General features: G+C 43.9%; 2 protein-coding genes across 2 annotated transcripts in view; both read right to left on the bottom strand.

Annotated features, from left to right (window-relative positions):
* Positions 1-10,272, bottom strand: part of doc2g (double C2-like domains, gamma) — a 35,295-nt gene extending 25,023 nt beyond the window's left edge. Inside the window, exons 1-5 of the mRNA XM_085459300.1 lie at positions 10,106-10,272; positions 6,555-6,960; positions 5,974-6,053; positions 5,342-5,416; positions 2,357-2,466 (exon numbers count right to left, since the gene is read on the bottom strand). Of these exons, the coding sequence (XP_085315426.1) occupies positions 2,357-2,466; positions 5,342-5,416; positions 5,974-6,053; positions 6,555-6,942 (653 nt within the window). The 5' untranslated portion in view covers positions 6,943-6,960; positions 10,106-10,272. The remainder of the gene's footprint in view (positions 1-2,356; positions 2,467-5,341; positions 5,417-5,973; positions 6,054-6,554; positions 6,961-10,105) is intronic.
* LOC146707787 (serine/threonine-protein kinase pim-2-like) overlaps positions 1-13,929 on the bottom strand; it is a 174,938-nt gene that overhangs the window by 99,109 nt on the left and 61,900 nt on the right. The window lies entirely within an intron of this gene.

Genomic DNA, 13,929 nt, shown 5'->3' with positions numbered 1-13,929 from the left:
CCAGATTTTTTCTTCACTCACAGCACGGGTATATTTCAGTATGACAATGCCAGTTTTCATCCTTTTTCACACATTTGGCCCCCACAGAGCCCAGACCTTAACCCCTGTGAGAATCTTAGGGATATGCTTTAGGAGAAGACCTTACGCAGCAGCTCTGGATGGAAATAAATGTTGTGACACTGCATAAGCTTATGGAAATGATGCCAGAGTGGATGCTCGCTGTCATCAAATATGAAGGCGGTCCAATGAAATATTAGGGTGTGTGACTTTTGTTGGCCAGCCAGTGTAAATCAGGTCTCTCTATAGCTGCTAGACATGAGAGCACAATGGCAAACAGCTGCTTAAGGAGTGGACCAACGACTGTTACATAACAATCATGGGCTACACCATGTTAACACACTTAAATATAAGGGACTATAGCCTTATGACAATCTACTGAATCAATATGAAGACTAGTTTGTGCAGAACAAACATGCCAAACAACACAACTTTGTATCACGTATCAGTTTGTAACACAGCTATGCGACTTTACTCGAGTGGTTCGCTCTCACCACCCTCACGGCGCCTCCTTTTGGCCGCAGCTGTTTTCAAAGAGTCACTCGCTGTACATTACCCGCTCGACACCAAATCCGCAGACAAACTCAGTTACTGCAGGTTTAGGACTGCGTGGACGTAATCCTTGCGCTTACATAAAAACACATCACTTAAACACAGGACCTATTGGATGTGACAGGACGGCCCAGTTTGACAGTGCACTTTGCACTCTCCAGGCCTTCGGGCGAGTCTACGAGAATGCCGAGTCTGGGCAGAGTCCCTCCCTCTCAGCAGTGCACAGAGCACAGGGATCAAATACTACAGCATCCCCAGCAGAGCAGATGCAGCAGGGCACAACCCCAGCGAGTAAACATCTCTCTGGGGATCCCTATCTGCTTTCCCATTCTCTGACTTCTTGCCCCTTTCTAGGGAGTAATGAGAACAAAGTCTGTTTATTGTCTGAGGTATTGTGCTAGTGCCTGAACTCATCCAGAGAGACACTGATCCAATTTTAAGCCTCCCCTTCTCCTCCGTTCTCCTTACTTTCAGACAGTGTCTCATTTACTGTCTCATATATATTACTGTCCTCGTTCTTTCATTTCTTTGGCCATCCCTTTTGAGAAAACTCCTCCCCAGCTCTCTACTCGTTTTTTTGTCTTCATTCATCATTTCATCCATCTTACACTCTACTCCAGCTACTCTCTCACACTGCCAGTTGACCTCTTGGATTCTCTGCGTCCCTCTTTTCTCTCGTCTTTGTCAGTCTTGGCCTCCCTAGTTTCCTCTTCCACGCACCCTCATCTGTCACTCGACATCATTCGCGCTTTCCCCCCTGCTCTTTTTGTTGATCTTGGCAGCCACTTCTCTCTCTCTCTCTCTCTCTCTCTCTCTCTCTCTCTCTCTCTCTCATCATCATCATCATCATCTCTTGCTTGGCACTGGTCACACTCCAGAGCCCCCCTGCTGGTCTGTGGCTGTGAGCTATGTCCTTGAACAAAGGTCAGGTGGGTTTCCTCTAGTTTGAGGGGCCTCTCCTCAAGCTGTTGTTTGCATGTCAAGCGTGGGGTTTTTGTGGCTTTTTTGGGTCGGGAGAGTAAATGTTTTTGTCTCAAACGTACACGCTCAAGGACATTTGTTGTTTGAGTGTTTGTGTGTGTATGTGTGTTTTCTGACTACATGCAGAGGAAGGGCCATGCATGATCTTTCCTGCCAGTGATTGCCCTTGACATGGACACAAGAGGATAAGCAACACACCTGACTGCCAGCCTCTGTGTGTGCTGAGTAGATGGGACTCATGTGCGTGTGAGTAAATGCACTTCCCTGTGTGTGCATGCACGAATGCGTGCATAGCTTCTCCGCTGCATTTCCACAGGATAAACAATGCTATCCAAACCTATTATGAATCCTCTGACTAAACCCGACACTGATTACATGTTCACAAACAAAACACACAAAAAACTCTGCCTCTGAATCAGCGCACAGACGGGCACGCGTGCGTCAGAGTTTTTGGGCCAAGATGGCTACGTTTGACCTCAATCACTCCGCATGCAGGACGATGTGGGAGGAAGGAGGGCGGAGCCTCCTGGCAAAGCCAACACCTGGGCAGTTACTGCAGCAGTAGCAAGTGGAACATTTGGCTGGTGTCACTGGGCTGGAATAATGAATTACAGTACCTGGAAAAGCCCACTGGGAAGCAGACTGGCTGTTGGCAAGTCACTGGAGGGTTTCAAGTTTGGGTTTTCATCATTCGCATAATAAATTTTGGCTCTCAGGGAGGGCGGGGGTGTAACAGCAGGACTGAAATCCAAAGCTGAGTGCCTACCTGAGCGTTTTGGTGGTCATGTCTGCTGCAGTGATGCCGTGATACACCAGCGTTTCGTTCCACACAGGATTCAGTGTGTTTTTCAGGGTTTTTGTGCGTAGTTTGTTTGCCTGCAGAGGAAAAGCGAGACAGATGAAAAGAGAGTCACAGAAAGGCGAAGACCTAAAGAACAAACAGAAGAGTCAGGAATGTTCAAAGGGCAGGAGAGCAAATTCAATAGCTCAGATTCACATAATACAAGAAAAAAATAAGAGAGACAATAGATCAAGAAAAAAGAAAGTGAAAGAGTGGGGACGCATCATTTTTCACTGTCCCTTTGGACATCACAGACATCTGCTGCCTGGGCTATTAAAAAAAGAAAAAGAGGTGAAAGCACGCACGGCTACCTTCACCTCACCTGTCCGTCTGCTTCCTTCTCAACATGATTAGAGAGTGCATTAGCACCAGCCAGACCGCCAAAACAAACACCGCGTCTCAAACGCAACACGACACAGCAGCCAATTAAACCGTGCAACACAATCATCATGAAAAATTAAACCTTTCCAGAAGAGGAAATGCTCCCGAGCTCCTAATGGCTTCAGCAACCATAAATAAAGTTTGCATCTACGTGCTGCCTCGCTTGTCTTCCGGGAGTTCTAAGCTTGTTTGATTTTTATCTCAGGTTTAATCAGGATGCTTATATACTTGTATATATATGCATATATGCTGTATTTGGATTGCATCCCATAAAACGTCTTCAATTTCTACAAACAAGTAGGACCATGATGAGACACTGGCAGAACGAACTGACGGGTTAGTAAAGTGCAGATGTGTGTTTTTGTGTATTTTCTCCCTCTGTTGAAAAAATACATTAATAAACAACAGTTACTTTGCATATTTTAATTTGACTGCAAGTCTTTTGCTTAATGGAGTATTTTTGTGCTGTTGCTCTTCTTTCACCACTGCAGGCTATGCAAAATTATACTGTATGTATGTTACAAATACACATTTCCCTCTTAATACCCTCCTGCTCGTGTCTGAGGCGTGTGTGAAGTCAGATGCCTTAACTCTCGTCCTCTCTGCCACTGTCAGCTTCTTGCTATAATGCCTCAGGGCCAGAGGCTGAATGCTCCATGCCATCTTCTTTCTCTTTGTCTGTTTTTGTCCCCTCGTCCTATTGTTCTGCCTGAGCAGAAATTCCCTCTTCTCCCCTCTTGCCTCATCTCTGTCTCCTCCTCTATTCTCCGTGTCCTGCTGGAAACATCTGGCTTATCGACCGCACTCGGCTCTTCAGAAGTTGGTCGATCGAGGAAAACAAGTGTCTTCGATTCGTGTCATTTGTTTGATTCATCAATGTGCGAGACGAGCCACGCTTAAGCAGCATCACGACTTGCAGCGGTGTTTCACCGCCTGCCGTGTGCGTGCCAGCACAACTCAGCAGAACAGTTATTTTTGTAATACTCATCACTTGTTTGCGCCCGGATCAGGTTTGGTTTCTGCTCCATCTTCAAACAAAAAACTAAAAAAAACACTCCCATCCTCCGTTTTCCCTCTGTACTCCTGCCTTTTTTTGTTTTGCTTTGTTTTTAAATGTTTTATCAGTAGCACTCCATCTGTCCACCACACCACCCCCATCTGTCTGCATAGATCATTTTACATACTTCATACTCCCTCTTCCTCAGTCCCTACTTCCCAAAGCTCTGAATGAATATTCTTTTCATGTCGGTTAGTAATGGAGAGATGAAGATAACGGTGACCATCACAGACGTGCACTAAGAACTACAACTCTATGTGTGTGTGTAAGAGAGGGAAAGTGGGAGCATCTCTGTGTGGTTATGACTAAATCCTTAGCATGTGTCAGCACATGTACAAGGTCACGGTGAGCATGTGTTCTTGTTGTGCACTCGACAGCGAGGGAAGGCGCGCTTAGCTGTCTGCTGGTTAAAGAGTGTGTGTCGGTGGGTGTGAGACAGTAGGAAAGGAAGCAAGGAAACGTGCCGGGGCAGAGGAGAGATACCCCCCACCCCCATGTGGTGGGTATTTAGCAAACAGTCATTCATGGATACTACTCATTGACGCCGTCTCTGCGTCCCTCCACCACCGCCTATACCCCCCATCAACAATTGCCTGTTGACGTGAGCCGTGTAACAATCCTCCCTGTTTCCATGACAACCACCTGCTGCTGTCCTCCCCTCATCTGTCTTTCCCTCTCTCCCCCCTGCCCTCCCTGCCTCCACTCCCCCCTTTCTTCCTCTCCTCTCAGTTGTCTCCCTCTCTGCACACTGTTGGTATTTCAAGGTCAAAGAGGGTCACAGGCAGATAGTGAGATAGAGACAGAGATAGGGCTGGCGAAGTGGGGAGGTGAGAATTACAACAATGGGACAGAAGACAGACAGAGGAAGGCTGGAGGACAAAAATCCCCCAGACGTCGTTATGGCACCTTAAGACTTCAGACGTTTGCCTTGTTCGGGCTGTGCCGCCTTCATCGTCTCCACCCGCAGCACTTTCATAACCTCATTTGGAGTCAACTTTGAGCCAAAATGGCCGACAACAGGTTGTATTATGGGGTTGCTGCTGTTGTGGCAAGCTTTATCTTCCCTGCTGCTTGAGCTGAAAACAAGACAAGAGAAGTCCAGTGGACCAGAACGTGTTTGCGCTCGATAAAGAGGAGCACCGGACGAGCCACATTAAGCAGTAACCAACTGAAACGCTCCCTGCTCGTTGGATTGAAGCGACACACACACAACAAATTAGCTTGCTCCCATGTTGCATTTTTGTTTTTCAGGCTTTTGACCTCTTCATGATGTTTCATAAGGAAGAATCCACAAGGGGGGATTTCACATAGAACTGCATCTGGGTTTTTTTTTTTGGTTTCCTCAGTAAGTGATCTACTTCTACTACCAGTTACTGCGTGACATACAAGCTCAACGACAGTTAGTAACTGGGACATCCCAGCGTGGCGGCATGTTACGATAATTGCTGTTGAGGTAAGGGTGAAGCAGTGACCTTGCTAGCCCCAGGGAGAAGATGCAGCTTGACGTATGGATCAGCCAGCCCATTGGAGTCCATGGCTTTCAGTCCCTGTGGACACAAACAGACACACAAACACACAAGTACTATAGTGTCAAAGGTGATGTCATGGTGCCCTCCAACTATTCACACGTAACTGTCAGGGTCAGAAAAAGACAGCACGTACGACGGACCTGTTTGACAGCAGTCACATCTCAGTAGTTCTTCTGGCGGTTTTCTCCCTCTAGGCTAGTGTTTTCTACCTCCTTTGTAATGTCCTCAAGGGAACTGTTCAGTGAGATTTGCATAATTGACATCATGGGAGTGCGTGCAGCATGCAACGGACGGCTCGTGTCCTTGCACGATGACCAAAATGTGTCTGCGAGAGCAACCTAGCAACATTATCCAGCATTACGTCGCGATGATTTAGTCTTGAACTGACAAGCTGCCGAGGCTACGTGGCAAATTTGTTTCCCTACAAAGGTTGAGAGACAGGAGTCTGACGTCTTCTGCAAACGTAAAAGCATTACAGGAGAATTATTTTCACTGGGCCTTCAAGGAGGATTACGCAACGGCACACATGCAGACAGACAGCCTAGTTATAAAGAAGATTTTACAATTGCGCGTACCTTTGCCTTGTGAATAGTACAATGCAGACAGTTGTTTTCTTGATCAAAGAGCAGGTTGAACTCCAGCGTTCCCAGGTAGGCTATAAAAAAGAAGAAAAACAACCACGCACAAAACACACCAATTACTGTCAGTAAAAAGCAGAGACACGTTCAGTCTAACACACACTCAAAAGCTCTGAGTCATATTTGTAGCAGATGGGCTCTTCAAAATACGATGCTGCCTAATATGAATTGATCTGTCTTGTTTGATTACTGTTTGGGAAAGAACAGAAACCAGAGCCCTGCTATTGCAGCGCGGTGTAATAAATCATTAGAGCCGCTGTGTCACATAAAGTGGGAGTGACAAACACACAAACACAAAATGCTTCACTCCACAATTACTCTGCAAGCATATGCTGTGCTTCTGAAAGGGGAAGGGGGAAAAAAGCAGAAGCTCAAATCAAGTAAAACAAGATAATGTTCCACTCTAAACTGCATAAAACAGCGTTGTTTTTTTATGCTGCGGTGCTTAGTCATTTTCGCATGAATGAAAACCCCCGACTTTGAACTTCGAACACAACTTTCCCCACCGCAAAACTCACTGTCATCATCATCAGAGTCGATCAGCTCCTCCCTGTCACCCTCATTCTCCCCTCTTCTCTCGCCATCCTTGTACCCTCCGCCCGTCTCCCCATTGAAAGTCTCCTCTTTCAGGATCTTCTTCTCCCTGGGAGGTGGCGGCGTGCAGGGGTAGTCGTGGAAACGCGGGAAGAAGTCTGAGATCTGTGGGATGGGGAGGATGGGCCCTGGGCACACGTTAATGGCAAAGTGCTCCTGCATAGAGATTTTGACCGGCGAGGGCGGGGGCGGGGCGATAGAGTGGGGCGTCGCCGAGGGGGAGGAGGCGGACGAGGAAGGGGTGGAGGCGGAGGAAGGGGGGATGGCCAGGTGGGAGGTCGAGGGTGGCGGTGGGGGCTTGGAGACACTCATGTGGACTGTCAGACGGGACTGTGGAATAAAAATGGAGAAGTGAAGCGGAGAAGGACAAAAAAAAAGGTGAGAAAGACAAAGATAATTACACGAAAACACCGTCAGCCTCCTCTGACTCTGTCACACTCCACTTTGCAGGGGGTCAGCGGTTTTCAAAGAGCACACTGGTCTCGTATTCACATGGAAGGATGGGTGAACCCATCACTAGTGGGCACCTTCAAGCAAAGGTCTGAGTCCCCTGAGATGCATTCAGGCTGCACTGAGATGCAAGAACTCTCAGATCTCTGAGATCATTCAGACCACATTCGGAGCTGGTCTGGGCTGTTTCTGTTAGCACTATGTAAGGAGAAAGTTTACCTTTCTGCCAGAAATGCTTTGTCTCTCAAAGCTTTTTAAAAAAATTTTTTTAATATATCTTTCATTATTTTCACTTCTTCAGTTATATACAGGCACCAAAATAGGTAGATATAGCAAAAAATAAAGCCTGCGGTTTAAACCCACCTTCATTTAAATGTTTACTGTGTCTTCCAATCTCTGCGTGGCAGAAAGCCACTGAAGACAAACTTTTCCCATGAGAAATGTGCCCTGCACCAGAGTGAAGGACCACTTACTCAATCCACACCCTCCACATAAGTGGATCCAGCTAGTATTTATTTGTCTTCTTCTTTTATTTTCTGGCAGACTATGCACAGGGAGCGCGTTGCTGCCTCCCACGGGTTAAAATCAACACTATATTTCCATGTGTTTATTTGCATATGGAGCAGGGAGGTGAAAATCCAGTCACAGGTGGTCATGACACGCATCTGCAACATCCTGTGAAAAACTGAAATGTGTTCCTGTTTTAATCCACTGATGAAATCCTGACCTGTCAAAAGCCAAAATAGAATTTGCCAGAACCTTTGGCACTTCAAGCATGACTCACACATTGTGTCAGCACCGAGTCTGTGCTCTGAATGAATATTCAAATGCAATGCTGTAGAGTATGAACAAGAGATGTCACTTGTGTATCGGTTCTCAAATCCATCCCTTACTGCCCTCTTTTCCCTCTTCTCTCTCTCATCTGCAACTCCCCGGAGCAATATTTACATAATACTACTTGGAGCCTTTCTCAGTCCTTAGCATATTTGTACCTAAATGAAGCATAATGACTGTTTCTAGACTCCATCATCATTAAGCCAAATGCTCTAATTTCCTATTTTCCTGGCAGTAATTAAGAAATACTGAAGATGTGCTATCTCATGTACTCCCACGGTGCTCTTGAGTCTTTAATATTTCAAGATCCTGTTTGATTTTATTGGTCACAGTAAAAAAAGAAAAACAAAAAAACCCAACAACAACAACAAAAAAAGAAAAACCAACTTCAGACTGTTTACTGTCGCTGTCCCAGATTAAAATGCTAAATATAAAAATAACTCCATTAAAGAAAAAACTGGCTTAGTGTGTGCAAAAATATACAGATGCACTTCATGAACGAGCATGACGAAGTCACTGTCGACAGCCACATCACAACAGCAGGTCATGTGAGGATGCACGCCAGTCGTCATCCTTCCTATATGTTTCACATGTCCATGATGTCACAGCTTTTTAGATTCAGCTGGTGGCATCTGCTCCTTAATATCTGAGCAGTTTGTGTTTCACACACATCTTTCCAAATAAAAGGGTTTCGCTCTTTAGTGTTTGACTGATTCAACTTGATTCGTTTGTTGAAGGCACAAACGTTTCCTTAACTTGAAAAGTTGCGTGTGAAAGTGCTGAAGCAGTTTTCATTGCGGATGACTTTCCTATTAATTAAAAGTGCACAGAAAAAAACCTAACGCATGTTTCAAGAGCATCTTTCTCTTATCTGTCAGATAAGAGAAAGATGCAATGATAAATCGGTCGAATGGTGTTGCAAACAAGTCAGCATTCACTGACGGCAGCGGACGATATATATTTGTTGTGTCACATCAGTTTTGCACTGGCTAAATGTTCAAATGTAGTGTGATGAAGACCTGAAAGATTTGTTTCTCTTGGCACAGAGGGGGCGATTCATTAGGGAAAAAACAAATAGACTGAAAATATTCTCTTACCAGCTTTTTGGCCAAATTGTTATCACAGTTGCACTAAAAAAATAGTTTTTCACCCTCAGCAAATGTGAGGCAATGAGTCTGAGTAAAATGCAACTGAAATAAATAAAATCAAAGGTTTATTCATGCAAATAATTAATTAATAAGGAAAATGTAATTGGTATAAACTGAGACTGTACTCAAGCAACATTCACTTGACCAGATTCCATTAAATGTAAAATTTTGTAAGAAAATTAGATGAAAAAATTGCATGTAATTAAATTAGTTAAAGTCAGCATTTCAGGCTTTTTTGGGTTTTTTTGACTGTGGGCTGACCAAGGGTCTACAACTCAAAGATAGTTCACGAAAAACAGAAAATCATGGAAAAATTCGGAATCGTTGCCATTTTGCATAACAAATGACTTAATCAGTCTTGAAAATTGTTATTGATTATTGTCCTGTCAATTTGCACACAGAATAACTGATTGATTGTTTCACCTCCTTTGAAATGAGCTCGAGCTTTAATGAGACTTTGCGGGAATGTCGTTCGATGTCATCTTTTTTCACAGTGAGCTTAATTTCTCCATCTACATGAGTCAGAACTCGAGCAAAAATCAGCAACGGGGGGAAAAACAAAAACAGACTAACAATGCCTTGTTTTCATCAGCATTGGTGTAGCTCCTCTCCAGTCTACGGTGAAGCTCCACGCACAAACATTCACGTGCATGTGAGGCTGAATTTTAACGCACCTCTGTGTCAACACCTTAACTCGCTTTTGAACTTGCATCTGTAAGAGCATCCCGTATTCCTGACCATACTTCATTACACACATTTATTCACACCCTCAACACACATAAAGACCCCAAACCGCCTGTCCCCGTCCTCAACAACTACACTCATTCAGTCACTCACGCCGCTCTTACGTAACAGCACCTAAATTCGCTGCTTGGGAACCCGCGTTCAAATGTTCACTTGCAGCATGTTGCTTGCAAACTCATTCGCTCGCGTCCTTCTACATACTGAGACGCGCACATGCGAGCACATGTGCTCACACACACACAGACTTCCAGACACTCGTACACACATTCACAATTATAGCCACCCTCAAAAAAACATACCCAGGGACAGTCTTCATCTGTGCCAGCACTCCATCTTGCCTGCTCTCACATCCTCTGTCTCTCACACTCTGTGGAGCATGCAGACCAGCTTTGAGTCAATATATCCTTCTGTACTCTCTCTCTCTCTCTCTCTGCTTTCTCCTTGTCTCTGTTCATCGTTTGCTCTACTCTCCCCTCCCTCTCTCCCTTCCCCTTTACTTGTGACGTATGTGCTTAAAATCCACATCAGTCGTTTCCAGACTGTGCATATAGTACTGTCACTCACTTTCTCGGCAGTGGGGAGAAATCCGGGTAAAAAGGCAGGCTTGGGAGGGAGAAGTGTTTGTGGGGTTTTGACAGAAAGGGATAGAGAGGGAGAGAGAGTGACAGACAGACAAGAAGAGCAATACATCGGGACAGATGGGGAGACAAACAGACATACAGACAAACACAAGGCAGTAGGAGCAAAGACAAACACACAGAGACGCATATATATATATATATATATATATACATATACATACAGTACATGTGGAGGGAAATGGGTGTGAAAACACTGACTGCACACAATAGGAAACATTACTTTAGGGTGGGAAAAAGGGGGATGGGGGCACTAGCTGAAGGACACAGAAAGGAAATTAAATTCAACGTGTTGACTGAGCTCAACAAAACACACCGCCAACCATTAAATTACACTACCAGATTACTTTGTGTGGGCTATGACTACAGCCAATATCAGTCAAGCATATGTGTGTGCGTGTGTGTTTGTCTGCATGTGTCCAATTCAAGAAGAGCTGATAGTAACGGCTGCCACCTGCCACAGTAATAAAATGAATCAAAGGCAGCAACGCATCAGTAGCAGTGGATTTATGTGGGATGTCACTGATGGAAATCAGCGATGGACACAAGGATGAGCAAGAATAGGACTGACTGAGTGCGTTAAACCCTGCAAGTTTATGAGGTTTTTAAAATTAGAGGGCTTATTAGCATTAGAAAACTCCAAATCAGACATGTATGTCGATTTTTGTGTTTTATTTGTTGTGATAATACTTTTTTAACCCCCAAATCCTATTTTCTAAGAGGTTCAACATGCATTTAGACCTGGCAGTCATCCAAATGTATGAAATAGTTTATACTTTTTAGTCATTCAAAGACCTTAAGGCATAAAATGTGAACTGTTTGGTGCAATAAAAATGTTTTATGGTCCTGTTTGGTTACATTATTAAATTATCTTCAAAGCGACTGGTTAGTAAACTTTCTGAAGTGGATTTTAATCAAGTCAAAAGAAAAGAGAATATCTGAAGGAAAAATTAAAGGAAAGATAACATTTTGTAAATGTTAGCATGAGGAGCATTAAGGTCGATGGGACATGCAGCCAATATCAATAAAACACGAGGCTTTGATAGGAGGGGTGAAGAAGGGGCCATCTCCAGTATTCTAAGGAAAAGGGGAGAACAAAGATGGAAAAATGGATATAAAAGAGAAAATATCCAGTCTCAATGAGAAAAATGAGAGTAAACCAATAAACCTGGGTGGCAGCTCTTTGGAATCCCAGCAAAAAGGTTCATGGTTCAAATCCCAGCTGGGGGAGAGTTGGCATGTCCTCTGGTGCGCTGGCTTCCTCCCAGAGTCCAAAGACAAAGTGATTTTAAATTGGCCATGGAAGTGAGCTAGCGATAGTGTATAGCACAAACAACTGCACAAAGACATGAACGCTACATGATGTGTCATGTAGAGTGGGAGCCCATTGGAAGGTTGTTGGTTTGATCCCTGGCTGCAGTCAGCATGCCAAGATATTAAGTTGCTGCAGATGTGTCTGTCGGAGTGTGAATGTTAGATACAAAACACTTGTATAGGCAAGTTGTATAAAGTGCTTTGAGTAGAAAAGTGCTATATAAGAACCAGTCCATTTACCACGGTTAAAATTCGCCTTCAGTCTAAAGAGCTTTGAGAAAAGCATTTTAAAAACGTGAGTATATTTGTTTTGTCTGATATAACTGAGTTTCTTCAGAGACACAAACAGGCTTTTTGCCTTTAAATGACCCGATTTGTTTGAGACACTTATTCCAGCTATGATCTGTATATAAAAAACAGACATAACGTCAGGTCTGAAAAGTCAAGCCAGTGTCTAAGTGTCTTAGCTCTAAATCTTTTTAATGGCCATCAGAGGGCATCTGGTTGTGAGATGAAGCCCAACTGACCCCACTGCTCACTGAATTTATGATCTTATAAAAAATTCCTGATGACATTACAGCCTCAGTAGTTATGCAACAAGTTAAATATGTAATTAAAGTCCTATTCAGATAAAAATACAGAACAAAGCAGGATGTGATTTAGCTTAATTTAGTCTGATTGACGAGTCTCCACCATATAAGCATGCATTCATCGGTTTTCAGTTAGATCCAAGCTTTGTACAAACTAGTGGCTAATATTAGGCTGGCTGCATCCATCATTTATATACAGTCTATGATTACCTCCTATTTCATTGTGATAATCTTGACTGGCAAAAAAAACCCCAAGTCATGCTAAGGGTAAAGTGGAGTACTGTGGTCATAGAGCACAAAGTTTATGGTGGATGAGGGGAGCGTCACTGGAGCTGCTGAAAAATTGCTTTCAGGTGGGAGTGCAGCATTTTGACCCTTGTCTAATAATAACAGTGTGTTTATTCTGGCAACCAAGATGACAAGAGTTGTCTGATAGCAGCTCAGCTATTCTCAGAATTACAGAATTACACCTGTCCTATAATTACTAATATATGTAGTAAATGCTGGTCTGAGCTGCACTCAGTGGGTTGGCGTAAACATTAACAATGTCATTTTGCATTGTTAAAAAGTAACAAATAATCAACATCAAGCATATTCAGTTATGTTAATGGTCGGAGGAGAAGAGGGGTAAATGCATGTGGGTGTGTCAGCTCATCCGTTTATAGGCAGATTTAGTCTGGGCATGTCATCACTATCAGGATTACCACATCAATATTGCGTTAACAAACCATTACACTGTTTATTCATTAATTTGCAAGAAGAACATGTTGGCTAAATGAGTTGAAATGAGATAAATGATTACTCAGTGTACCGGTGCCAAAATGAACTATTTTTAAATAGGTGCTTTCGACATGCGCCACATGCTTCGAGGGGCTTGAAATTGATTCTCCTACAGTAAACATCTGCCTGAGTTCTGGCTACACGGACACAAAGTCTTCATGGTGTTGGTTTCCACACAGCTACTCAGCCGTCTGGTGAAAATGAAGAAGCATAGGTGAGCAATTTCACTCCACCCACAGCGTCAGTTATTAGAGTGCTCATAGCTGACCTCCAAAACTCTCAGACGGTCTTCATGTGTCTGTGCACTGTAGTCCACCAGGAGGGCTCTTGCAGCATGTTCAGGTCATGGATGAACAATGAACCACAGATTTGTGAGGCACTTTTGCTGAGTTAGTTTAGCAAAACAATTGCAAAAAAAGTTTTCAATTATCTGAGTGGTGTCTGGAACACCAGGGGGGTTTGTTCTTTTTATTTTTTAAGCTGGACGGTATATAGAGGAACAAGGTTATAGGAGAGCTATATTGGTTGGCTTTTGTAGGTAGTGTATTTAGGCTATTTAGTTGTGTGGCTGGGGGAGGCATTATGTCTGATGTGGTGGTTAGTAATACCAAAGCACCACAGGGGCCAGTCCTGTTTCCATTCCTGTTTACTTTGTACACCTCAGATATCGAGTATATCAGTGATTCATGTCACCTGCAGAGGTACACTGATGACATCGCAGTGGTTGGGTGTGTTAGGGGTGGGCACCAGTTGGAGCACAGGGAGCCGGTGAAGAATTTTGTCAGGCAGAAATCACCTGCT

The sequence above is a fragment of the Copadichromis virginalis genome, linkage group LG6 (genome assembly GCF_057382275.1).
Source record: "Copadichromis virginalis isolate Kocher_CV1m ecotype Utaka linkage group LG6, C_Virginalis_male_GT1.1, whole genome shotgun sequence".
In the NCBI taxonomy this organism is placed as follows: Eukaryota; Metazoa; Chordata; class Actinopteri; order Cichliformes; family Cichlidae; genus Copadichromis; species Copadichromis virginalis.
This window is presented reverse-complemented; position numbering and strand designations above follow the sequence as displayed.